Raw genomic sequence first — 27995 nt, 5'->3', positions numbered from 1 at the left:
GAAAATCTTATTTGATTCACTGGGGTCAAATAACCTTGTGTAATGAGTTTACAGCCCATTTACTGGTTGAATGCATTCATGTGCTGATTTATTCAAATTAGTGTCATGACTCTATTATTAAGAAAGGATAAAAGCATGTTATTGACATGGAATAATGGCTGCAGTATGTTTCTGTGGGGAAAAAAGCCTAGAGAACATTAAACCCTTCCCTCACACTTCTTCCTCCCAAAGCAGACTGGACAACACACACGAGGCACTTCTCGACATAGCAATGGAATACGGAGCAGTGACCCCAAGCCCTGCAGAGTCATGCAGATAAATTATTAATAGCTCAGGTCCTGAAAGCAGAACATTAGCCTAAGTTAATAAGCTTTGTCTTTCAGAAAGATTAGTTACCCTAGACACAGGATTGTGATGATGAGGCTGTAACATGTCTGGTTTCAAAATCTTCTCAGTTCTTGAGAGATCCATTGAGGACCATAAGCATTCCTATATTTCAGTTGGGTGCTGTGAATCTCAGAAGTGCTGTATTCTCCTGAGGCCTCCTCTGCAACAAGACATCCCAATGCTCTATCTTGGTACAACAGGCCAAGAGAACCAATTGAGTATTGCTAAATCCCACAGCCATCAGCATAATTCTAAATGTGCATGGTCTTCCTTGATGAAGCTGAAGATCCTTGATGAAGCTGAAGAAAAAGGGTTCATTATCAGTACTGTTTCTGGGACAAGATTGCACACAGGCAAGATACAAGATTGCACACAGACAGGATACATTTTAGTGTAGGAATTGAATTAGATAGCAAGTGGGCAAAGGACATGTTGTCCATATACTTAGGAAAATACCAGAGTGAAAAAAATTGCTTAAGCCTATTGATAATTAAAATGTATTGATGATAGTTTTCTTTCACCTCTAATGTAAGTTTTGAATATCCAGGTGATCCTGCATCCAGAGTTTCTTTCTTCGACAAGCCCGTTGTTGCCCTTGGACTATGAGGAGTTTGTCAGAGGCTGCCACCTTGGTGTATTTCCATCATACTATGAACCCTGGGGTTACACTCCAGGTAAGCAATCTGTACACTTAACTAATATTGAAAAATGAATATCCATTCTGTTGATGCAGAATAGCTTTGCAGCCAGTTTCTTCTGGAATGTTGAAAAAATTCTTTTGGCTGTTTCCTCTACAGTGTAAAGGTCTGTAATGCTGGCAAAATCTGGGGCCAAGGTGGTATAAAATGACATCTACCAACTGACAATTACTCACATTTGTCCCTGCGCTGGGCCCTTTCTCATACTAACATGGAATCTTTTGATTTTCTGTGGCTTTAGAATAAAAAATATTTTTATACTTAATTCTTAACTTGATTCAAGGGTTTTAAAAGATTTAGAGAAATGTACATATTGAAAAAGTGGGCAAGAAATCTGATACTACTGGTCAATGTAACTTCAGTGGATTTAATTCAAGATAACAATTATGTTTGATAGAATTATGTAACACCATATCTAAAATATTTGCCACAAATACATGCAATGGTAGAGAATCTCACAGAATTAAATGGAAATTCCTGAAGATATAGAAAGCCCCGATTTACAAAAGCCACTTAACGCCTGATGAAATCTGTGCAAACTATGAACTTGAATACATATGAAGATCATAGCCTAGGTGCCTGGGTTTTTTATGTCCCCAAAATACTTTCTGTAGTCTTGATACACATCTGAAAGGTGGAGTGCCCCTCTGAAGGCCATTTGTTGTACACCAATGAATCAGAATAGAAATTTTGCTAATTTAGTTGTTCTCCAGAGATATTTCTCTCCAAGTAAGAAAGCTATTCAATTCCAAGTAAGACAACTGTCTTGCATTCCAGCAGTTTCTCTTCCTGTTCTAATCTCAGCTAAGATATAAAGAAAGTGTGACAGCCAGGGGTGATTTTGAAGTGAACATTAAAGTAAACCAGGACAGAAAAATTAGACATGTACATAGCAGTTTCAAGGAAATCTGTGATTTACACTAGTTAGAACTGTAGTTTCTTTCTCCATTACTAATGCAAAAGTGATTCTCTTTGTTAATACCCGTTTATTCTCCCAGAAACAAAAAGTGACTTTTTTAAGGTAGATTTATAGCTCTATTTTATAGACAGTAGTTTTATTCTCATAATAATGAAGGCTATGTAGGTGACTTTCAGCATTTTAAAGACTAGAGTATTATTTTACCTGCATGCGATCTTAGGTTAGGCTTAAGTTAATGGGCAAAGACACTTTAAGCCTGAGCAAACAGTTATCCTTACTCACAGCTATGACAGACTAATTTTATAAAACTAGTTCCACATCTACTTTGTCCTAAGTTAATGATGGGGTTTGTCTTGTTTTGTTTTGTTTTTCTTGCTATACAGACCAGTTTACAAACAATGAATTTCAAAATATGAACTTTAACACACTCTTCCACTCAGGAGATTCAGTTTTGTAGATAGTTGTGAACTAATGAATATAAGTGTACAACAGGTTTCAATTTAAAATCCAAACAAACAGTCCAGACCAGATATTTAGGTTCTCTGCTTCAACTCTGGTCTCCCAGAAATTTTTCAGTTTAGCTGTTGAGAAACACAAAGAGACGTTTGCAAAAACAGTGTGAAATTTTCTCTTTAAAATTTCATTTTCTTTCTTCCTTTTTCTCCAAATCCACAACAAAGCATAATAGTTTTCACTTGACACTTTCAGAGCAGCTCTAGTGTTATGTTCTCTCAAGATGAAACCATTCAAAGCATGTTGCCCTGAAATGTTTTTTGTCCATTTCTTTTGGCAGCTGAATGTACCGTGATGGGCATTCCCAGCGTAACCACAAACCTTTCTGGATTTGGCTGTTTCATGCGGGAACATGTTGCTGACCCAGCGGCTTATGGTAAAGTTTTTAACACCGTATCAAAATACCACCTCTGAGTTTGGAAAGCAAAAAGTACAGCAATGATGCTGTTACCCCTCAATTTCATGCTTTCACTAGTGCAATGGAGTTCATTGAGGGAATATATTTGGAGCTCTGTAAATCTTGTTCTGTCGAATAGGCTATTCAAGCTTTCATATTTATCCAAACCTTTTCCAGGTTCTCTCTCTTTTGTCTTCCTTTAACTTTTTGTCCGCTTTATGCTTCCAAACACAGCATTCCTCATATCTACCCTGGGATCTCCCAGCATTTCCCTTTAATGCCTCTGGTTACAGTGTAACCCTTTAAGCCCTCCAAAAGAAGCAGTCAAAATCTACTTCTCTTTGAATGGTCCAAGAAGGATGTCCTGAGACTTCAAGGCCAGTGAAACTTGCCCCACTAAACAAAGAGTAAATTATCATGTAGACAGTAATAAAATAAACCTGTGAAAATAAAAGGAACGTACTTACAAATAAGAATCTGCTCTTAAAGACTTAGAAATGGTTCATGATTGTAGTGTGGGAAGGAGGAGGGCAGCCATGACAATACTGAAAATGTGCCCAAACTAAGGACTCTTTCTAAGTACCTTGGCTTGTCTGTACAACCAGGTAGTGACAGCTCCACACTAGTACCAACTGTGCCCTGACCTAGGGGCCAGGGGAGAGCCAGTTGCAAAATACAGCTACGCCTCCCTGGGTAGGCATGTCTGTGAGAGTCTTCAGAAAGGTTCAAAGACCGAAAGCACAGGTCACTTGCTCTTCTCTGCCAAAACAGAGATGTGAGCGTTGACATAACTTAGTGTACATTCCAAGGGGACACCGAGCACTTCAGTTAAGGTAGTTGTGTGTCTGTCTTGTCCATCAAGATAGCCGAAGTCTGGTACTCTCTTCTTCCCCAAACCCCAGTGTAACGAAGGTGGCAAGAATAAAGTATTGATCTCAACAAACTACGTAGATGCAAAATTTACCTTGGCCCTCTCTCTGCCAGAATTGTATATCAACTAATGTAAGCGAGTTAGCTATCTCTATGGAAACACTTGTGATTCTACAGAAAACATAGCCTCTCTCCTACAAGCTGATCCTGACCAGCCACACTTGTAAATTCTACTGCAAGCTAGGAAAGCATTGCATTATTTTTTTAAGCAGTGAGTATTTTTTAAATTACGGGAGGTAAAAACGAACTCCTGAATCCTTTTGGACATACTTACACACCAACAACAAACCCTCTGAGTTTTGAATAATTTGCTGAATTTCACCCTGAAAGGTAAAGAAAATTGAAAAAAGAAACTGAACAAAAAACACACTTATTTCTCTGCAGCCCTCCATTCCATCAGAATAGTAGCAACTGTTTCAGTTATAGCAGCCTTCTAACATTAAAAAGAACATAAAATACATGTAATGTTTGTAAGACTATGTGACAGAAAATAGAATGGAAATATGGGAGGTCATATCCCATTTTCAGTTCTACTCATCTTCACCTTTTTTGTGTCCTTCAGGCATCTACATAGTTGACAGGAGGTTCCGCTCACCTGATGAATCATGCAACCAGCTGACTCAGTTCCTGTATGGATTTTGTCAGCAGTCCCGTCGCCAGAGGATCATCCAAAGAAACCGAACGGAGAGGCTCTCAGATCTGTTGGACTGGAGATACCTAGGCAGGGTGTGTGAAAATATGTAATAGAGGTATTAAAAATTCCAAACACATAGGTCTAACTAACAGTCTTCAGCATCATCCTACAACACGGGGAGACATGTCTGTTCTGAAAAGCACCACTCAAAGGCACAAAAGGCAAAGCCTGCCTTTACACTTCAGTGTAATGCTTCCATTCTCCAGTGCCAAGAAGAAACATGACTTAACCGAATAGATTGGAGCAGAAGCCAGTCACACTGAGGTCTCTGCACTCCTTGCACTAAAGACAATGTGAAAATCTTGTGCCACTGACAATATTGGCAACCCTATACTAAGTAGGATTTATGCTCCAAAGTAATCTGGACTCTTTCAAAAATCCTACCTGTTCTACCTAAAATGCTTCTGGGCCTTGTATCTCCTCAACACTCACAATCTACATCTGTCCCTTTAAAGGCAAAATAGTGGTTTTAATTTGACATAGAAAACACTGCAGTGCCACCTTCTAAGAAGACAAGTAGCAAAGCAGTATTCTCAAGTCCACAGAAGCAAAGTTGATGTGCCAGTATCAGTTTTGTAACTATTTTGGACATTGTCCTGCGCTGATATCTGTGTGAGAACCTTTCTGTTTATATGGTTCCCAACACAGCATAAGACCCTGACACAACAACCTAGTTTTTTCTGTGCATGTGATGGAGAATCATGAATATAGTGAATACATACTTTTTTTTTCCAAATTTTTAAATACCAGGCCTCAGTAAACTCATGAATGTTATTTCTCTGCAACTGTTACACATGATTCCTGTGCAAGGGTGAGTCCAAAGTTTGTGTGCATACACACGCACACTTAAAGATGTGAATTTGCCTGATTAAAAAAGAGCCTGTTCTATCTTGAGGTTTAAATAACACCTATCACTCAATAAGAACTACACTAACTGAAACAAATGCTGATTTCCATCTTGATAAATCTTACTCTTACAGAAACCTTATTCAGCTTCTGTTTCAGACTCTGCTCCAGTGTGAGTCTAACATGAGTGGCTCACTATTTCACAGCAATGTGTTCATTAGAAGCAGCAATATCAGTTGGATTCTCCTTAGCTGAAAGCATGTTTAGCCCTTGTTCATCACCATCTTTTAGAAGATGCTCATTTTATGTTCCTTTTTTTTCCTGCTTAAACCTACACAAGACTTCCTTGACTTGTAAAGGCTTCTTCTCTTTTATGTTGCAGTATTACATGCATGCCAGGCACTTAGCCCTCAGCAGAACATTTCCAGATAAATTTGAGATGGAACCAAGTGCTCCACCAAAGGTAAAGTCTGCTTTTGGAGAGGAGTTCATCTGCATTTTAGCTACTTTACAAAGAGAGGGAGAAAGTGTATGTCGGTGTGTGTGCATGTGTGTGTGAAAGAAAGAGAGAAAAGAGAGTTAGCAAGTTTTAACTGAAGGTAAGTCAGAATTCATAGTTAAAAGCTCAACAAGTTATAGACCCAGGCTCCAGTGAGGAGTTGTGCAAACACTGGGGGTACCAGGTACGATACAGGAACAGTTAGTTCTTCAGGTGATTTATTAATAGAGTGACCTGGATGGGATTTTGCCACTTTAGACCAGCTAAGGAACTGGCCCTTGAAATCCCTATTAGAAGAGTGGCAGCTACTAATTTTGCTTCTGATAAATGCTGTGGTTCTGCACAAACCAAATATAAAGGGAGCTGTGAAAGGTTGTTCTAGGGAAAATGAGGCAAAACATTGCTTTCATCTAAGCATGGTATGTGAGGAGGAGTCTGTGGCTGGAGCTGCAAAGGATCAGTTTAAAGGCACATCTTCAAACACTTCTTTCATAGTGCATATTAGCGCTAATTAAAGAAGGGAAGCTGTTCAGATCCAATATAAGAACCACGTTATTTGAAACCAAACCTCCAGACACCAGCTCATTTTTTTATTTTTAAATAAGGAGGAGAAAGAAGGCTCAGACCAAAACCCCTTGCTTCGTTCTGCTTTTGCAGATATTGGCATTATAACTAGAAAAGTGTTTTTAAACTTTGGACTGAATTCTGAATTTCAATAAGCAGATTCTCACTACAGAGTACAGAAGGATTTAATGTTTTGTTGATGGTCTTAAGGCTCAATAAAGATAGCCATATGTTGCAAAAAGCAGTGCTGGAAGGGCAGCATATTGTTTATGGCACAGGCTAAAGATCACTGTCATACGAGCATGTACTTAGTGGTAGAAAAGGACTGAGGCATTCTGGGTTCAAGGGAGTTGAATTTTGGAATGCAGAGCATGTCTAGCTTACATCCCACAATTAGTTTCCTTTGAAGAGTTGATAGCCTTAAATTGTTGTATACAACTGGTTGAGGAACACTGCAATAATATACACACCTTGCTTCTCTCTCTGCCAGACGGAAGGTTTCAGGTACCCCAGGCCTTCATCAGTGCCACCATCACCTTCTGTCTCTCAGCATTCCAGCCCTCACCATAGTGAAGATGAAGAAGAGGATGAAAGATATGATGAGGATGAGGAAGCTGAAAGGGACAGGCAAAACATCAAGTCTCCCTTTTCACTTGGAGTATTGCCGCAAGGAAAAAAGAAGCAGCATGGAGAATACAGGAACTGAATTTGTTGCCCTCACCCTGGCAGGGCCTCTCCATCCGTTCAACAGTTTCTCCTGTAGGCTTGGCAAGCTTTGTATCGAGGACAGGGTGATATAATTAGGGGAATCTTAAATGTTACTTGAGCCACACTGTTGGAAAGCCTAATATTTCACCTTGAAAGTAGTTTAAATGACAATTCTTCTGTGCCCCTTTGAGGTAGAAGGGATTTCTCAAGCTTAAACCTAGACAATGTGACAATGCCGTCAGAAGCTTATACAAACTGCAGATCATACCTTTGTCTACATAATCATCTATATTAATCATAGTCTATGCCAGTAGCTTTAATATGGGTGTCCCAAATGTATTCCTACTTCATTTATGTTTCCCCTTTTCCCCTCCTAAACTAACAGGAATTTTAAGACAGAGCTCAAAAAACTTAGAGAAAAAAGTGTTACACTGGGGCAACCTTGGCAGGGTTAAAAAAAGAAACACTGAAAAGAAAATGGTCTTTCTTTTTCCTTATGCTGTTTATTGTAAGTGTACATCATTTAAAACATTTTTTTACAGCACACAAGTGTCTTGATCCAGTGGTAAAACATACTTCCTGTGGAATGATATAAAGTCTTACGCAGTGGGCATTGGAATTTTAGAGGCAAATGAAGTCATCTTTCTGAAGTCGTTTAGACCCACAATAAACAGCAGACCGTTTATTTTCTGATTCCTCTGGTATGTCTCTTTTGTTGTTTTCATGTTTTCTCTGATTCTATGTTTGTTAATAAACTAGTTTGGGAGGAAATAAATGTGATTTGGTTACAAATAATGAAAAAATTTCCTTACGTAACACCTTCCCCTGCAGACAAACCTACATACCGTGACAATATTAAAAGATGAGTAAATCTAGTTTGTCCCATTGCCCCATTGGCCCGTCGTCTATTTCACTTCTTCTGGAAGAGACCTAATTGTAACAAATGATGCTAAAAGAATTCCAAGAACACATCTGCTCCACAGACATAATTTCAAAAAGCACCTGGAAATTTGAAGTGCTTGAGGAATAATTGAACCTCACAATGAGAACTAGACATTTGCCTTACAGAAAGCTTTCAAAAGTATTTCAATTCCTAGAGGTGCAGAGAGGGTCTGAACATGCTCTTCAGAAGTAGATCGTGACATGAAGAAGGAGATTCATCTTTTATTTTAGAAGTTTGTGCATCAGGAATTTCTCATGCTGCTCAAGAAAAGATATTTCCAGGAATTGATTCAGCCTGTTCTTCAGCAAGTAGGACGATACAGCCTTTGGAGGTATTTATCTTCACTGTCAACCCCTCAGGGAGCCTTGATGTCCAGCTTTGATTAGACATTTACCTTTCAAACACTTAACCAACATTTGATGATATGGTTCTTACTATAGGCCATATAGAATAAAAGTGATTAGGTGCCTGTTTGTATTTTCAGCTACCTAAAATTAGTTTTAAAACTGGGCTTTCATTCTTAAGCTGATTTGTATACCTGAAAGAATAACTATTCTCAGAAAACAAGTTCAGGTTTTTGTGGTGAAAAATGAATTGGATTTAAAAGCAGTCAGTATTTTTTAGCCATTTTAAAAGTAATTAAAACGATGAGTAGTTATTTTTCATATGAAAGTAGCGAAAGCAAAGGTAGTGCAAATAGTTTTCCTTCGTACAGTTTACTAAGTAGAGAACAACTGCATTTTGTGAGTTTAGAAATGTGTATTCTTCCCCAAAGTGCTTTTAATCAAAGTTCCCTTGCAGAGTCAAATAATGTAATGGCTGAGAGTTCCAAGAAAATAACATTTAAAGGGCATATTGATTGAAAGTTATTGCTTGTATTTTAATGCACTGTTGTACTGAAGAAAAGCATTTCACCCCAAATTCCAGCACTTCCTTCCTTTGCCTAAAAATGTCCTAGTGGCCACAGACTGGTGAACATCTGTTTATCATCATTCCAGACCCAGCTTCATTGCAGTGCTCAAAAATGTGATCACTACACCCATTTTGTAAATATTGCTAAATGGTGGAGGCATGACACAGACAATATGTAAAGTGGAAAGGTTTTTCTAGGGTTGCATTAAGACAGCTACGCTAGTTCTTTCTGGACAAGTCCCAGAGGGAAAAAATAAGCAACATGTATGATCCAGGTTGCTGGTTCTCTTAGATGGGCTTATGGTTCGAGTTCCCTGGGAAGAGCAGAGAGCTAGTGTGACATCTCGCACAAACCCAGCTGTGTTTGTTTCAGCACGCTCACAGGCTTTGAGCACCTGCCTGGTGACAGAAAGTGACAAGCTTCTGAGATCTGACTAACGTGAATACTGTGCCATTCCTGAGAAGAATGGCCCCGCAGTGACCAGTGACCTCTCCCTCATGCCTCTGGGCTTGTTTTAGCTCTGCCTCGAATGCCAGGACCAGCCGTCAGTAGCAGGGCGATTTAACCACAGCAAAACACTTCTACCTGTTGAATTTGGAGTGAGAGGGACTGGCTTTTCATCAGTCAAGGCGACAGATTGCCTGACTCAAATGCCACACATTTCTGTCAGTGACTGACATCTGACAAGCTCAGTAGCAGCTATCCACTACACAAGCAATTATCTGCCAGATTGAAAACATTAGGGTTTCACGAACAGCTCATCAACAAGGCAGAATGTTTATTCTATTTTGTGATATTTGTAAAGAATTGTTTAAGATAGTGATCTCAGATTAGGAATACATTCAAAAATCAATTGACTGAGCATGTGATTATTACCCTTTTTGTATCTCCGGGACATTTAGAGTATTATGAATTTCTTGAAACTAGTAAACCAAAGTATGTATGCCTTCTACTTTTTGTCTGAGCACCAACTGATCTTACTGTAAAATATGCTGAAAAACAACTTAGGTGCACCTGAGCTTTTCAGAGTATGCTTGAAACAAAGAACAGCTAAATTAATTAAAATATTCTGGTGGATACCATGCTTTTTAGATGAAGTTCATAATGAATGCACTCTGTCATACAACATACACTGCTATTGAAAGATATATCAGCGCTTAAAAATGAACAAACAAGGGCAATTCTGATTTCTCCAGTTATGTTCCTCCATGAAATGATACAAATTATAAACTATTACTGGGAGTGCCTATAGTCCCATGACAGAAATTAATTCTTCTGTTCCTTGAGCTGTGTTTGTTTGTGTCGAGGAGAAGCAACATCATAGTTAGTGAGAGTTAACAAAATTAATCAGCAATGTCATGAGAAAGATCAGAGGAAAGCAGCATTAAAAGATGAAGAGCACGACTAGGGTTAAGGGTTAAAAAAAACCCAACATAGTTGCTTGCATGCAAGAATCACGTGGCTACTTTTTAATTACATGAGAACTACAGAGGGCTTTCCAGTAAGACCACAAAACTACATAAATAATGTTAAATATATCCTTATCATCATGGAATGATAATTAACCAATTTATGGTTCATTCCAGTTTTGCAACTCAAAAACCAGGCTGACAAAAAAGTACAATAGCGATGAAATTAATATTCTGTGTGCCTGCAGTCATGCGTGACACCAGATTTGTACCTAGAACACCACCACCAGCTCCGGCAGTGCTGCAGCTCCTGACAGCAGCAGGGTCTGTGTGCCGCTGTCATTAGTGAGGGCCTGACCCTGTAAGACCTGTCCCCATACTGTATTTATGTGGTGGGACTTGCTCACTGGGATTGTTCAGAGTATATATTTCTGCATGCGTGTAACCGGGGCAGCACAGAGGTCTAGGTAAGTGCTGTTGCCTATTCTCTGTGGTCACATATGTCTGCACACACACAAAAAAATCATCTCCTTTGCAGTCAGAGAGATCCAGATTGTTTTAATATCTCACTGACTTTATTGATCATCAGTAACTTGCAGGACCAGCAGTGAAGTGGTGAAGGAATCTACTTTTATTAGAGATGAAAAGGCTTCCATATACAGCTGGATGGAAGGTGGTAAAAAGTTTCCCAAAGACTACTGAAAAATTGTTTTTAATGAAGTAGTTGTCCAGAAAGAAAGTTTTATTCATCTTTTCAGGTAAGATGGTACAGTGCATTTTAAATTTTGTGTGGCACACACAAAGTGGTCTAAACAAGGCAGAAAATTTACAAATAATTTCCTTATTTGAACTAGTAACGTTTATTCAGTTTGCATTCAAAATGTCACAATGAGTATATATGTCACCCTTTGGGAACTTAAGTGAGGATGGATGAAATACTCTGTTTTACACAAATCATGATTTCAGGGTATAAGCAATACAAATGTTAAAGAAATCTGAAATATTTCACCAATTTGATAGAGTATCTGTCAAGTGGACAGGGTGATCTCTGTTTTCTTCTTCAGCTGTAAGACAAGACACAATGGGGAAAAATAAGCTGTATATAAAGGAAAGTTCAGTCAGCCAAAGTTTTCACAAGATAGGTGTGTCTCACGTACAGGCCTAGTGTGATGTGACTGCTTAGCTAAGACATGCCTGCATCTGTAGAAATAATCATACCTTCTCTCATATTAAATGTAAGAATTTTTCTTTTTGCTGAGGAGCAAAGACAAAACCACGTCCAAAGAAATATCTTAGTACAAGGCACAATTTTTTCATGCAGAAGAAAATAATGTATTTGTTCTTTATTTTCACATTTCTCTCAGTCAAGTGGATTCTAAAATCACATAAAAGTGATCTTCTGAAAGTGCAGGGCTTACCCAGGTTTGACTGTGTTGTTCTTCACTACTGGCAATGTTTTTACATAGATTATTTTTCAAATAAGCTGCCAGTTCTGCTTAGCTCTCTCAGATACGTCACCTGTTTCCTTAGAGGACTGTTACTGTCCACAGTCTCCTATGCAATAGCAACAGCAGGCAGGAAAATGCCACTAAAATTCATGAATGGTGAACTTCAGAGGATTTTCTCTTATTGTTAGCACACAAATGACAGTTTCACTGTTTTATCTTCAGAACTTTGCATAGATTTTGTCCAAAGCACTATGTTTATTTTTAATTCTGCATTTCTCGGTGAAAATGACACTGAATTTTTGGGATTAGCAGAGTTCTGCCAGGGGAGGGAAGAGAGAGATGAGCACACTACGTGACATACAGTGGGAGATTTTAGGGAGTGAAGAATACTCCTGTGATTCCAGTATATCTATACATACACCAGGTAAGTTCTGTCAGGTGTTTCTCACACCCTCTTTTCATTTCAGGAAAGCTGCAAACTTTAGATAGCTAAGGAGAGGTGATATCACAGCAATGGCAAGGCAGTTATTTACTATACACTGTTGATGACATCAAAAGTGATTAGGGAGTAATAGAGCTGTCTTAGCAGTAAACTATGTCAAAGGTATAAAACTACCTTGTATTTTACTAGGGTTTTACTTCACATTTCCTAATTCAAGTAAAGCACTTTTTCTTCCTGTCATGACGGCAGAATTTAAGAGTCTGAATGAGGAACTCACAACCAGGACAAGAAGAGACAAAGGTAGCTTCTGGCCACCTTCTGTTCCTCCCTGCCCTGAACCAAAGGGGGGGAAGAGCATAACTTAGACAAACTCCTGGGCTCTTATGTGCTACAACGGCTTCCCTGGCACCCAGGGTCCTGAGCACAGCACAGAGTCTCCACAGCACTGCAGGGTGTGTCCTCCTTTTACAAGCTCCCTGTCCCCAGCTTCATTTCCAAAAAGTATTCTATGTACCTGAAGAGGAGAAAGGTAGAAAGACAGAGGACATAGACAACATCGATGAGGGTCTCAGCCTGGTGAGCTGTATGTTTGTGTCAGATGATGGGGGCTGCAGGGTAATGGCTTTGCCGAAGAGCTGGTCTAGGGAGGAAGGGTGAGCTATACCAGGGTGAGGGAGCTGGGGAGCACAGGGCAGGGATCCTTTACATAAGGGGGTGCAATATGCATGATGGAGATGAGGAAACATGAGTTATTTAGCTGGGTTTTGCTGTGGGGTGTTGTGAAAGAGAGATGTGGGTTCTGAGGTTCTGAAGTGAGAAATGGAAGCACGTAGCAGGTGGTGAGGGGACAGAGACAGGAGGGTTAGACGGTATCTCTGGGGGGCTGGGAACACATGAATGAATTTGGGGATTTTTCAGGATATTTCAGGGATCTGGCTCTAAATGGCATTGGGACCCCTTGTCAGCTGTGCCAGCAACAGAGCTCTCAGGAGCCCGATGTCAATCTCACAGCTCTCCTGCTGGGGCTTTTCAGGATTCTTATAAGCCTTTCCACCAGGATGTAAGAGCCATTGGAGGAAAGAGCATTTCATAAGCAAACAATATTCTGCAGAAAAAGGAGGCCCAATAGAGTTTTGTTTTGGTAAATTCAATTCAAAATATTTTTTCACTTGAATCTAAACTAATAAAAATCTGAAAAGCAAATTTGAAGCTGAATATACAATAGTTTACCTACTATCATTTATCTGATTCATGTTCTAATCTGTGTAAATGCACATCCTAATACAGTATGCACTGTCTAAATGTACACTCCAACACGGTGCACTCTGTGGAATCACACCTCATTTCAAACCAGGATTTTTAGATCAATTTACTAAATTGTTAGTAAATTAAATATGGAGAAACCCTGTTTAAAAAAGTCAGGGTAAGACAAAACATGCATTTACCTTCTTCTCGTGCTTTCTGTAAGGAACTAAGGAACAGTGCTGCAGATTCAGAAAGAGATAAAGGATTTGTGTTTTGGCTGCGTGTTTCTAGAATAATAAAATCAGAGAAGCATGGTTTGTTAGTGTTCACTAGCATCTATTTATTTTGTTCTTTGCTTTTTATCTCTATTACTAGAGACACGAAGGGAAAAAAAATAGTTGTCTCTTTCTCTATATAATATTCTCTGCTCAAATTCAGCCTGATAAATATCTAACACAGAAGAGTCTAACAATCTTTTTTAAAAGGAGGCTGTTTTAAAGTGTCTTTGAAAGGAAAAAGAACATTTTATTTTTTTCGTATGTTCCTCACTTTGCTACAAAATCCTGTTTCCTCCAGAAACATTGTCTAGCATGGATTAATATTGTCTACTTTTGCCATTTGTCAGTTCAGCACAATTGATAAATTGATTTGAATATTTCCAGAGGAAAAATAAAGTTAAAGGCACTGATAATAATCTCGCTTAGCAGACAGGTCAGCCTGGAACACCACTTATGTAAATGAAGTCACATAGGTGCACAAGAAAGTCAGACAGTGTCTATTATGTTCTTCTCAGAATGAAGGAACCAACAAAAGGGAGTTCCGTTGCTACAGTCAATGTAATACCAGGAGAACACCCTCCAGTTTCCACATATTTCTCCCATAAAGACTGATACGTTACACACACCTGCGCACATGTACTTACCAAGCTGCATTCTGTCATACAGATCCTTTCGCTGGCTCTCATCTGAGATGAATCGACGTCCCTCTACAAAAGCCGTGGGAAAAAGGTGAAAACAACCTCCTGTATCTGTTGTAATTCCAACTTTGCAATCCCTAAAGCAGTCTTTTCAAAATACAAAATTACAGCGATGCTTCCACAAGTGTAAAATGGGACGCATAAGTCCATCCTGGGGTCCTTCCAAATCAGCAATAGCCCATCCTGAACAGGAACACTCAAGACATACTTCAATTGATAGAACTGGTGTTGCAGCACTTCTCATTCTTGTATTAACCTGCTGTAGTAACTGTATGTAGGAAGGAATTTACTGTCTTTTCCTCACAATTCCCTCAACTGTTGTGCAGTCAAGAGCCTTCTGTCTCTTTGCTGGACTATAAAGTATTGCCTTTTAAAGGGATATTTCTGTGAAGAAAACCTTGAATAATAAAATCTCATTACTCCCTATGCATTTTTTTTAATTAATTATTCTGTTAAATTTTGTGGGTTTGCATCAAAGAACAAAATCTCTCTTTGGCTCTAAATTTTGTCTTTATATTTAATGCTGCTTTAACTCTAGTCTAACAATAGAAACTCAAAAGGTCATTTGCAGAACCTTAACACCACAATATTGATAACACTGACATCCAAGTTCTTCTCAGAAGATGTTGCTTGTGGTCTTAATACCAATTCTAACGCAAGATGTTGTAATAGGAATGTGTGTTCTCCTATGGCTTGAGGAGATGTTTTAATAAAGCCTGAGGGAGAAAAAGGAATGATAACTATACCCCGTGTGTCTTCAGCTCCCTTCAAGGTTATTTCAGATAAGGATACTCCTTTCCCTATAGGGTCTACAATCAAGCTTCAAACTCTATAAATTTTCAGTACTTTGTTTTCCTTTTCTTCTTCCAACACTTGCTTTCTTCATTTTGATTTCCTTAAAAAACCACTAATAATACTGGCAATGCCACTGTTTCAGAGACAAGAAATAACAATTAGCACATCCCTGTAGGCCTCAGAATTTCTGCCTCCATAGGTTAGGAATAATACAGTGGCAGAGAAAGTTATCTCCCCAAACTGGAAAGAACTTATGACTTACGTGCACCCTTCAAATAGAGCATAGCCTGAGGAGTCCAGTTTCTCCTTTGGAAATGAGCCTTTTTGCCAAAAAAAAAAAGGAGAAAAGACATACATCAATGTTGCATGCCATTACTAACTGGTACAAATACTTAAACAGCACCAACCTGTGAGGTTCATGGGTGCTGCACATTCAGCCTGAGTGAGCTGTTTACCTGAGGTGTGCTCCAGGAGAAGGACAGGAAGGACGCTGCCAAGAACAGTGCCATTGCGGGGGCTGTCAGTTTGCGCAGTCCCTGTGCACAACAAAGAACCATGACGTGCAGGAAAAGCCTTCCAGATCTGTAGATCCTCTCAACTTAAAATCTAAATGTGAGGGTACTTCCAGTCCCTCCTTTTTCCCTGTCTTGCTGCCAAACCTCCTCTTGCTCAGTGGATATTTCAGCTTCAATACACAATCATCTGATGGGAGGATGAGTGTCAAATCAAACATACTTCATTCTCTTTGCTCATATTCATTATAAGGTTCCATACTGGTGAGAACTGCCATTGAGGCAAGCACCTTTTGTGCTTCTATTTACAAGGGCATTAGATCCTCCAGAAATCAGAGTAATTTACAAACTGAGGGGGAAAGACATTATAAAGTATATCTTGATTTAACCAAACCTTGAATGCTAGAGTTCAGCCAACACACAAATGTAGTGGACTTGCCATCCCAAAGAAACCAACAAACCAGCCAGGAGAACGGATCACTACTTCCTCAGGAAAATAAAGTTTTTAAACTTAACATCCTATTTGCATCAACTGTGATCACACACATGTCACGAGAAGGGTTTGATTCTTGGAGTTTGTTCGCTGATGTAGCACATGCAAATGAAAGCATTGAGCATGAATCCTCTGTGAACAAGTTGTATCTCTTTATTCTCACAGACCAAGTTGTTATTCATGCACTGATAACAGTGATGGGCAACAGACAGCATTTAATGTTATGATTCGCATTGGTCTGTTTCATCCTCTTTTTGAGAGCACATTGTGCTATAGTTTTTTTTAGATGCAGTTGTTTCAAGCCCACTGAATAGAACTATGTATATATTCCTCTCAGACTATTTTAAAGTTAGAATTATTAATCCCCCCTCCAGTTCCTGAATATTATACTCACATGAAAAAGTATAAATTGCAAGCTAAATGTTTCCCACATACCAAAAGAATGTCACTCACCTTCATACTTAGTTCAGTGGCAAATCTTCAGTCTTCTTTTCTTGGGATAATGTCTCCCACAGGTTTGGGGTTCCCTTTTTAAATCTTCAGAGTGAAGGTACCCTCCCCTTCTGTGGTAGGATGGAGGAGTCTAAAGGGATCTCTTGTCAACCCTGTAGATGGAGAAGTAGAAGGTCTGATGACTCCTGAGGGAAACCTGTAGACTTGCAGGAAGTCAGAGAAATGATTGAAAGATGGATACACTTGGAGATGCACCCCATTAGCCAGGTGAATATCTTCTGAATGCATGAGCATCAGCCCTGTGCATTTGCAGTACGTCATCCGTCTTGCTAGATGATTGATAACCACAGCCAGAAGCAGGTATTAATATGGATGATGAGTGTTTACCTAGAATAATCTAACGTATATCAGATTGCTATCCATTGTGGGAGCTGGAAAAGTTAGCAAACTATTCTCCAGTCATAATATGCCACCATCAAGAAAAAGGTGACTTATCCAGTGTTGGTAGCTTGAGGTTATTCCTAGCATACCTTTAGAAGATGCAGCTTCTTGTTTGATTCTCTAACAATCTCTTTTATCTAATTTTCTTATACAAAAGTAAAATTACAAAGCTGAGTAACAAACCACTAAAAAAATCCCCAAGCCCTCATAGTCAGAAACACTTTTCTGTCTCATGGATTGGTTGGAGTAAAAGCTCAGATCATGGGCTTAAATAGGTCAAACGGTGCAGCAGTAAACAGAAGAAAGGCAGAAAGTGGGAATCAGAGAAGCCATTTCCATAACCTACTTCTAAGTGGTTGTTGGGCTCATCGCAGTCATGGATAGTGAGTTTGGTCCTCAGGCAAAGATCTAATCATCCTTGATGTCTAGGCTTGTTGGTTCTGTAGTAAGGGTACAGAACTTCCCTCTCCTTCATTTTTTCCTTTGTGAGATGGGAGAGGGAAGTAGAAAGGGAAGCAAAGAAAACAGGGAGTTAGAAATTCTCTGATTACAAGGCTGGCCAACAGAAAGTTTACTGCAGCAGTCTTACTAACACGACCAGCCTGTGGTGTGACAAAAATACAGGTATGTGTGACAAATACATGCTCCTGTATGTGGCATCTGAGTGAGGATTGTGCAGATAGGCACTGGTAAGGCTTATCATGAGCTTTTCCCTGACATAATGTGCCTGTGGAGACTACTCTGAAGCACATTGTTAATGAAAGTGCAATTGCTCTCCTGTTTCTGCCAGGATATTGCTCTGTTTTCTGCTCATGCCAGACAGAATTATTCATTGAACATACAGGACTGGCATTAGCTGCAGCTCACTCTGATACAGATGCAAGAAATGAGAGCGAAGTTCAGATTTTGGCCTCATGCAGCTCTTGTTATGTCTGTGAGCTGCTATTATACTTCTATCCTTTTAAAAAGGCCATGCCACGGTGCACCCTAGCCAGCAGAAGGGATTCTACTTGCATCTACTTCAATTTGAAGTTTACATTTTCCCTGCTCTTTTCTTCTTGCTCTGACAGATCAGAGACATTTCTTGATGACATTTAACCCTTAGCCTTAGAAGGGGGCTATGCATTGCATCCAGGAGACATTTAGCAAGCAGAGGCTTGGAAAAGATAAAGCTACTCACTTGTTCTTTCCTAGAGTTACTTTAGAGCCTCTCTTTATGCACAGATCACAGGCCAGAATCAAAACATGCAACTTAGCCTGTGAAAATTAACCCCCTACTTTTGCTATCATTTCACAAGGCTTGTCCTTGTGGTTGAAAAAACAGAATGTGTTTGGCACTGAAAATGAGCCCTGGTTCTCCTGACACTGGAATGAGACAAGTTAATGCAAAATAAACTGTGAAGAAAACCAGCTCAGCAACTTACATTGGAACTGGGGAGAAGGGGAAGGGAATGGGAAGCATGAAGAAAGATTTATGCTGTTACCACACCGCAGAAAGACAACTTCAGCTTTTCTTATCTTTTGACCACTTTGCAAAGCTGCTTTGAGTTGGTGTCGCTGGAGTCTTGCTCCCTCTTCCAAACCTGGCTGTATTGCCAGAGTTCCAGTCACCTCCTTGTAGAGACCGGGGCTTGTTTGAGGCTGCCTGGAGGGCAGCAGGGAGCTGAATCAGACAGGTCAAAACCTAAACTTGATTATTGCAGCGTTGGGCCACCATCAGCTCAACAGCAAATGAAGGACCTTGACAGCATCCTCTTAAATTAGATGGGTTTCATGTTGTAACATCAGATGTCTCAATGGCACTAAGGTGTCTAAAAGTGAAGTGTTTAGTTTCAACCTGTAGAAAGAGACAGGCTATGCTGCCCAAAGGCCATCCAGGGCACCTGAGACATACACATGGAACTTCAGTGTGTGGCACAGGGCATGCAACAGACACAAGACTTGTGGAAAAGCAGATAATCCCTACAGCACCTAAAATGTCACTAATTGCTTTTGACTAGGAACGCTTACAGAGTGGGGGGAAACAGGACTTCAAAGAGAACTCTCTGGTCACACAGTGTAGAGCATTAAGACACAAGGACTGTATTCCCCTCTGGAGACGTTTGTGTCTCTTCATTGGCTTCAGACAGCATTTTACACAGGCTATGTCAGGTGGGATGAACCCAGTCCCAAATTGAATTTCCATATTTTTTTTTCTTTTCCCATTTTTTCCCCCTTAAATTCTCTGTGTCTTTCTGATTTAGAGCCTTAAATCCATTTATTTTTACTATTACCAGTAAGTCTAAGTTGCTTTGGTGTTCCAAAAATATATCTTTCAAAAACACCTCCCTGGAAATCTGTAAGAAGTCTGCACTTGGAACAAAGAACTCCAGGTTTGTCAATTCCACTTTACTAATTTAAATTTAAAGTCTTTTCTTCTCCCCTCATAGGTCTTTTTTGTAATGACCCTATGAGAAGGTGGTCATCTCACTCTTCCCAGAAATCTAATCACTTCCAAGATGGCATATGGGACATGATTTATTTGCAAACAGCAACAGGAGGCAATACTTTGGGAAGGAAATGCATGTACTGAAAGTGTTTGCATTCACAACCTGCCCCCCCATGTAAATGTACATGGCCACATGTAAGCTTGTACTCTTGAAAAATGAAGTAGCCTATAATTGGGTTATGGATCATAACACACTAAAAAACTACAGCACTTCAGGATGATGAGTTGTACGTGAAACACTCATTGTCAATCCTGCCATTTCTCAGCTGATTCACATAAATGAGGAAGTGGCTTTGGCATCTAATCAATACCCCGAGTGAGGGAAGTAAAGTGAAGCCTGCTGTAGCAGCAGGACCCCTTATTAGAAAGAACATAACCTATTCTTATCCTTAACGATGATCTAAAGGGCAGAGGCTGCTTATCCTGACACTGTAAATGATAACAAGCCAATTCCTGGGCTTGAAGTTCAGTGCTGAGGTGGGTGAAAAAGTTTCTTGTGTGGTAGAGTTTTATTAATAACTAGTGGGGACAAACATACATCACCGACTTGCGTCACAACCACGTACTTTCCCAAATATTGCCCTAAAAATATAGGGTATGGTATTGTGCCTGTCTATTTTTAAAGTTATGGTAAGGACACCAGTGGTCCATTCCTTGCTTCGGAGAAAAAGGTGTAGCTGTTGTGTGTAGGTGGCCAGTAGGTACATCAGCAAATATGGTATTCTGATAGTGTCAGGTTATAAACCTCCCAAGATGTATGACCTTTGTCTCTTGTGCTTATTCTTATTTCCTTTTTGCTGCCCTGCTTGTTTGTTAACTATTTGAGAAATACATCTCACTTCTGTCTGGCATCTGAACAGCCCCTAGCACAGTCTAGTTCTGACTCATACATGCTAACCACAGCATCTTAAAAGGCTGTGAACTATCATGGCAGACTTTCCAAAGTAGGAAATTTCAAACAAAGAATTTTGTGTTTAATTTGCAGTAAAGGGATTTGAGTTAGATAATTAGGTAAGCTTTTTAACAGTAGCACAGTAAAATACAAATAGATTGCTTGGGAGGCTGTGGATTTATTATCACTCAGAAGATAATAGATTAGCCAGCACCTTCTTAGAACTCATTGGTAAACTGATCCTGCCCAGAAACATAGTGATGAACTGTATGACCTCTTAACATCTCCTTTTGGGCCTGTTTTTTGTTTTTCTGTGATCTTTCAAACATGACTCTGGACTTTAACCCCATACATGCCACTTGAACTAGGGGGAACTATGTGTTCAAGTTCCGTATTCACCTTGTAAAACCTAATGCCTGAGCGTACCTTATCTGCAATCCGTCAATACATTTTATGTCACACAAACATGTCTGTCAGTATTATTTTTTCAGAATAGGCCTTAATTTACAGAATCATAGAATAGTTCGGGTTATAAAGTCATCTAGTTAAAAGTCATCTAGTCCAACTCAATCTGCAATGAGCAGGGACATCTCCAGCTTCTTTGGGAAGCTGTGTTTTCATGGTGCAGCTCTGAAGGGAAGGGATATTCTCTGACATAAACCGGGTGCATGATTACAGAGGCCATTAGTTGCTGGCCCCAAATTTGTCTAACTGTTGCACATTCAGCACCATCATGTCAGGTGACCTGATTCCAGTGGTACTGCATAGTTCCTAGAGTTGCTTTTCTTCTTTTCTCTAGACTGTATGAGAAGAACTGTACTAAAAACTACTGGAGGTACAGAACAAGCTGTAGAAAATCATGTAAATGCCTCATGCAACAGAGGTAACAGAGCCTTTGTTGAGCAAAGTGTGATCAATACTGCATTCAGGTTCAGGCACTACTGTTCTCAGAAGTGTATTGGTGAAAGAAAAGAAACTTCAAGGGATAATTATGAGTAAAAGTTAAATATGTCACATGGATCAAGGCATGTTTAATAGTATTGGGAAAGAGTGGACATCCATAAATATTTGCAAGGTGTAAACATCACAGAAAGAGGTATTACTTCTGAAGTTCAGTGAGCCGTAGGATGGCACAACATGTTTTTCAGTAATGGACAAGTCTGTGGCAAACACCAGGGAAAAACAAAAAACAACAACAACAACAACAAAAAACCCACCAACAAACAACAAAAAAACCCAACCAAACCAACAAAAAAGTGCACAACCAACCAACCAAAAAAAAACCCAAACAAACAAAAAAACCAACCAAACAAAACAGTAAAGCAGTTTTCTCCAGTTTGCAAACTGGAAAAGAGACCTGACCATCTAAGCATAGACATTTACAAAGTACATTAGCAGAACCTGTACAGCTCTTCAGACAGGCAGGTACTACCAAAGGCATCTTGCAGAACATACCTTTCTGTAATGACAGAAGTACCAAAGGCCAAGGAGTCATCTGACCTTTTCTTCCACCCCCATGAACATGGCAAAGAGGATTTTTGTCCTTGTCAAGAAGCTACCTAGCAAGATACGAACTATGCTCAGTCTTATGCATGCAGTCCTCTCCTCTTGGCTGAGTGGTATATTTGTCACAGAGTCTTACCCGCGGAGCTGGGCAAGAAATACGTGCTGCTTCTCCTGAGCCAATATTTTGTTGTCAACAGTGGACAGAATGGAGGAAACAGGGGACAGAGAGAGGAAAAAAGGCACGTTACACTGAGAGACAGCATGATAACCAGACAGTCAGGTGTCAGAGACTGGAACAGCCTGCTCCATGTTCCTGACAAAGCACCCAACTTCTGCAAGCACGGTCCATAAAATGTGTGGCCTTTAGGTTGGTTTTCCTTGCTCATGCATACCGTAAGTGATGGGGAGAGGTTGATACATTTATCTAGAACTGCACATATTTATATGCAAAATACATAAAGTAAAGGAAAATGTCGTTAAATGCCGAACAGGAAACCCCAGGCAGTATTCTCAAGACAAACCAAGTAACTTAGCAACTCTGCTGTGTTAATGTTTGTTAAACTTTGAAAACATTTGTCCTCAATATTTGCCCTTGCATACTGAATATGAGGTACACGTTACCCTTGAATAGCATGTATTTTAATCCCACCACGCAGAGAACAGGAATCCAGGCTCTTCTCGGTGACAACCAACAGCAGGACAAGGGGTAATGGGTTCAAACTGAAACACAAGAGGTTCCACTTAAATTTGAGAAGAAACTTCTTCTCAATGAGAGTAACAGAGCACTGGAACAGGCTGCCCAGGGGGGTTGTGGAGTCTCCTTCTCTGGAGACATTCAAACCCACCTGGACACCTTCCTGTGTAGCCTCATCTGGGTGTTCCTGCTCCAGCAGGGGGATTGGACTAGATGATCTGATTGCATCAACTCCATGGTTTTGGTAATACTGCTGGATGACAGTGCCAAGTTTTCACTTTTATTTAACAGTTTTCCAACAAAACAGGGAACAATGATGTCAGCTCACTTCCACATTTTGGGTTTTAATCACAAAGTACCTGTGAGAGCACTTCTGTTTTGTGTGTCTGGGTTTTTTTGTTGTTTGTTTGCCCCCCTCTATGAGTGCTGAAATAGCCTGTGGTAGTGTTTGGAGAAATCTGATGGGCTGTGCAGCTAGTAGGTACAGGGCAGGCACTAGTATCCCCTCAACAACATTATTCTATTTTCAGTTATTTGTACAGCATATACCTAAAGATCAGCAATGTTAAAATGCAAATCTTGTTTAAGAATTTAACAATAAAAAGAGGATTTTGTTAACAGTCCCAAAGGCAAAAGTCTTTTTTTTTGGCTCACAGAACCAAGTGCAGAGCAGAGAGTAACATGGGCACTCTTTAGTATACCATCAGACAAAGACATTTCACCTTTTGCTTTCCTTTAAAAAGTGGGAACAGCTATGAAATTTATACAGTTTCTGGATTCTCTGCTCAAACTGTCACAGCAGAAGCTAGGAGAGATCTGCTCCTGCCTGAAAGTTTGCAGTAGGTGGGAAAAATGACAGTTCTTCTGCTACTGGAAGCAAGAAACATCCCAGGCACCTGAGTTCAAACACGGTAGTGAGCTATACATTATTTTCCTCATAAGGGTAGGATAGCAGGGAGACTTCAGGATGCCTTGAAATTCCAGGCAATTCATTTGACAGCTGCAGGAGCGACATGGGAAAAACTAATAGAAGGGCTAGAAAGCTGGAGACTGATGGCTGATTTGCACCTCATTGCAGCTCGTTGCCCCTGGAGTGATGGGCAGAAACAGGTGCGCCTTGTAAAAGTGATTTTCCAGCAAATGAGTCCTCTGCTAGTTTGAGTGTTAAAGTTCAGTCAAACACTCCTCCTTAGAGGAACAGCTAAAACAGCTCTGGTCACCCTGTGCCATCCCTACTGGAGAGGAATAGAAGTTATTTTTCTACATGCTCTTGTATGTATAAGGTCTTGGGCTGTTTTTTTTTGGTTTTGTTTGTTTGTGGATTTTGGTTGGTTTTTGTTGTTGCTCTTGTGTGCTTAGAGAACATACTTAAATCTAACTGCAATGTTTTTAAGTTTTTCTTTTAAAAGACATCCTGTATCTCTAATATAGGAGACTGTTTCAACTTCCTAGCATATAGTTTTGAGGAGTAAATCTTTTAAATCGACTATGGGAATAAGAAGCAGTGTCTTCTCTAAAATGATTCTGAGATTCTTGCTGTTGCTATTTAAGTACTGTTGTGGCTAAGGACATGTTCATTAAGGTAAATGTTACTACTTACAGAGACAATGGTAGAAAAATGAACATGGAGATCTTGACTATGCATATATAAAGCCAAGCTGCTGGCATGCAGGAAGTTTGTAACAAACCAATTGAAGTAAAATGTTGACTATTTATGTCTGATGCAATCTAGATTAATAATACTTTACAAGATTATACAGGTGGCAACTCCTGTGTTAAATGCTAGTGAAGCAAATTGTTGTTGTTTTTGAGGAAAGAACTGGTTTTTATTTCCTAAATAAAAGCTGGGAGCTAACTTCTTGGGGAGGGGAAGGTTGCTTCATTTTGTTTCTTGATGCACAGCTTGAGGAAAAAGACACAGTTCAGTGAAGTCTACATCCTTCTGAGGGCAAGTTGGTATTTGTACTATGCAGGGGAAATCCCTTCAGGTTCAAGGAACTTGGTGTTCTGTCCCTGTGGGCAACCATGTCAGTCCCTCTCACATACACACACCACCTTGTGGGCTCTAGTTATAAAGCTGGTTGATTTGGGTGGGGTTTTTTGGGGGGTTTTTTTGTTTGATTCGTTTGGTTTTGTTTGTTTCTTGTTTGGTTGTTCGTGCTTGTTGTTGTTGTTTTTTCTTTTTATTCCTTTGCCCCTAACACAAGTCTGGTCTGTGATTGTACTATTCTGATGGATTTTACTCACAGCCAGCCTAATCTTGGATCTGAGGACTGTTGTTTCTGATTGTACATGTTATGTAGGTAACCTACACTGGACTCTTGACTGCTTCCCTGCTTCTTAATTCAAAGCAAGTATTGGGTTTTTTGTGTGTTTTGTTTGGTGTTTTTTTGTTTTGGTTTGTTGTGGTGTGTGGGTTGTTTTTGTTGTTGTTTCATTTTTTAAGACTGCATACAATCTTCTGGAGAGAAGAAATACCATGTAGTCTTAGAGCTGAGGAGTTGAAAGTGATAAAGTGGTGGAAGGCATGTATACAGCTGCAATATTGGGTGCAAAATTTCACTTAAAATCTGATTCTTGGGAGGTTCAGCTAGCTTTATCTAGTGCCTTTGCTTATTTAAAGAATATGTCTCTTACAGTGATCTAAATGCCACAGCTAATTTCCAGTACTATTGCTTGTTACCCTCTTTTTTTTTTTTCCCCAATGACAAAGATTCAGTCAAGCTGCTGATGGCTGTCACAGCTCGGTTCAATTCTGATCCCGTTCATTGGGTTACACTGGCTGGTGGATCTTGTTTCTCGGTGCTGATGTTCCAGCAGATGCTCTTTTTCGGGGAGAGGAACTGTGAGCAGAGTCCACAGTGGGGTGGAGTCAGATGAAAGCTCCCAGCTACTCAGTTGAGAGGAGAAGGCTGCAAGTTGCAAGGTAGAGACAGATATCCCATTTGAAATATGGCTTTGTGCCTCCAAAATGCGTCTTCTATGCCTTGGCCACATGCATGCTTGTCTTTTTGGAAATAACTTCTAAAATATTGTCTGTGAGAATAGATGATAAAAATAAAAATAGAACTTGAAATACCTCTATTGGTGATGTTTCTTGGGTAATTCCATGTGTGGAGGTGTGACAGCTGCAGTTGTGGCTAATTAGCATGAGAAACAACTGCAGTTTTGGTTTTTGTTCTTGTAGGCTCCTGAAATGCTGAATCTCTTGTTGCACTCACTTTTCTCACCTCCCCACAAAGAAAAAGATAGCCTAATAATTTCCTGAAAGTAAACTTCATTTAAATCTTGGCTTCTGAAACCTGTCATGAGGTGGTTTCAAGAAAGATGCAGGCTCAGAATAGTTCAACCTACTTGTGTAGCTGTGGCTGCAGGGTTTGACTGGGAGGTCACAGAAAAAGATCAGAAACTGATAATGTCTGTAGCTGTAGGAAATACTTCTAGTAAATATCTGGATAGTTGTTGCTGTTAGACCTGAGCAAAAAGCCATGGAACCAGAGAAGGAAGTACATGCCACAAATGTAATCGGAAATGGGAATTACAAAAGTTATGTGAGATTTGTTCCTCTTTAATGAACACTTACACACACACACACACAAAACAAACAAACAATTTGGGATAAATTGGTCTGAGTAATATTGTTTAGTGCTTCCTTTAATCTGAAAAGATAGTCAGCTGCTAGGTTGCAGGGAGTTTTTCAGTTCTTATTTTTGTCCCTTCTCCACCCCCTGACATGGTTATTGCATTTAAGAATAAGCAGTGAGATTTCAGAAAGTACTTCTTTCTTTCTTCCCTACCTTTTCTAAATCCACGTCACTTCTAGTTCCCTGGAGAACTAAACATCATGACTGGAGGTTTCTGTCACAGCTGGTATGTGGACCAAGGATTTTCAAAACACTTGACACCAAAGCTCCGAGTTCTCAACTAAATGGAAAAACTAGCACAAAGAATATGTGTATGCTGATCATCCTGACTCTCCTGTCTTGTCTCTATTCTTTCCAGATACTTTGCAAGAGAGGGGAATTCATAATGTCTTCAGAACACGGAGCTATCAAGCGACATCATAACCCAGTAGACAGTATATGCAGAAAGATCAAATCTATTCAAATGATGGACCAGGTCTCTAACCCTACTTTGCAGATACCAAAACTTCAGTCCCGGGACTTTGACAGCCCACAGTGCAATACCAAAAAAAATCTAGAAGAAATACTGAAGAAAAGAACTGTTAGAAGTCATTATAGTACTGGTCCACACTTGACCAGTCCCAGCAGTGACAGTGGTTCTTCTGCAGCCTTGCAGTTGCTGTCACCTTGTCTCGGGCATATCTCTGAATCCTGTTCTGCAAATGCTACCTATACAACTGTTAAAAGTGAAGAGAGATCCAGCAACTCATGGATGCCAGTATGCCCCATGGAGACCTGTTCTTCATCCTACTTCAGAACTGGAGAGTCTACTACCCAGAACAAGCTGTGTGCTTTATCAAATATTGAACCTAAAGATGTACCTCATGAACAGAATTATCTTACATCAAGTCCAAATTTGTATTTCTTCACATCTGATAAAAAGTCAGAAAATGCTGTGATCCAATCTCCTGTACTGAAGAGATTGCCTTTGAGTGAAAGAGGTAAAAATCCTGGAAAAAACCCTCCCAGTCTAAAATCCTAGACATATGAACATTCAGCCTACACAGATGACACTTATCCACTACTTAAACTGGAAACAATAGATTTTTAGAATCGCTCAAATCTAATAAGACTGTAAGAAGAGCTGAATAAAATGTAAAGTCATATTTTTTTTTTCCTAAAAAAATTAATGTGAATGTAAAAAGTAAGGAAATAATGAGTCAAGTCAAACTTTCAAATTTGTTAGTTCCTTTTTGTGGATAGGAGATTTGGCTATTCATTTAGTCTGCCTTTAATACAGAAAGATATTTAAGGTCAGGTGTGTGGTGTTTTTTGTTATTGTTGTTTTTCCTGGGGTGTGTTTGGGTTTTGGGGGGGGGGGGGGGGGTTTGTTTGGTTTTTGGGTGGGGGTTTTGTTTTGGTGGGTTCTTGTGTGTGTGTGTTGTGGGGTTTGTTGGTGGTTTGTTTGTTTGGGGGTGGGGGGGATTGTTTTGTTAACTTAATCTGCCCATGATGATTACTCTACAATATGTATGGAGGGGGTGAGGAAAGAAACAGCTGGCCTCTT

General features: G+C 39.7%; 3 protein-coding genes across 4 annotated transcripts in view; 2 read left to right on the top strand and 1 right to left on the bottom strand.

Moving 5' to 3' along the window:
* The window catches only part of GYS2 (glycogen synthase 2), a gene marked incomplete at both ends in the record, with an annotated part of 40200 nt that extends 33047 nt beyond the window's left edge, over positions 1-7153 (top strand). Inside the window, 5 exons of the mRNA XM_082070733.1 lie at positions 935-1061; positions 2798-2893; positions 4407-4570; positions 5767-5847; positions 6938-7153. Coding sequence (XP_081926859.1) covers positions 935-1061; positions 2798-2893; positions 4407-4570; positions 5767-5847; positions 6938-7153 — 684 coding nt within the window. The remainder of the gene's footprint in view (positions 1-934; positions 1062-2797; positions 2894-4406; positions 4571-5766; positions 5848-6937) is intronic.
* A 4183-nt stretch (positions 7154-11336) lies between these two features.
* SPX (spexin hormone) lies at positions 11337-16933 on the bottom strand. Of its 2 annotated transcripts, XM_082052334.1 has the most exons (6): positions 16785-16933; positions 15782-15862; positions 15589-15646; positions 14478-14540; positions 13756-13842; positions 11337-11484 (listed from the first exon to the last, which is right to left on the bottom strand). In XM_082052334.1, exons 1-6 carry the CDS (start codon positions 16788-16790, stop codon positions 11426-11428), a joined length of 354 nt encoding a protein of 117 aa, XP_081908460.1. In that variant the 5' UTR covers positions 16791-16933; the 3' UTR covers positions 11337-11425. The 2 variants fall into 2 exon arrangements, with proteins under 2 accessions (XP_081908460.1, XP_081908461.1); XM_082052335.1 differs by lacking the exon at positions 13756-13842.
* A 9901-nt stretch (positions 16934-26834) lies between these two features.
* The window catches only part of IRAG2 (inositol 1,4,5-triphosphate receptor associated 2), a gene marked incomplete at its 5' end in the record, with an annotated part of 38689 nt that continues 37528 nt past the window's right edge, over positions 26835-27995 (top strand). Inside the window, 1 exon segment of the mRNA XM_082044394.1 lies at positions 26835-27429. Within this exon segment, the coding sequence (XP_081900520.1) occupies positions 26835-27429 (595 nt within the window).

Source organism: Streptopelia decaocto, assembly GCF_964273445.1.
Source record: "Streptopelia decaocto genome assembly, chromosome: 1".
Lineage (NCBI taxonomy): Eukaryota > Metazoa > Chordata > Aves > Columbiformes > Columbidae > Streptopelia > Streptopelia decaocto.
Note: the sequence above shows the minus strand (reverse complement) of the source record. Positions and strands in the feature narration are given on the sequence as shown.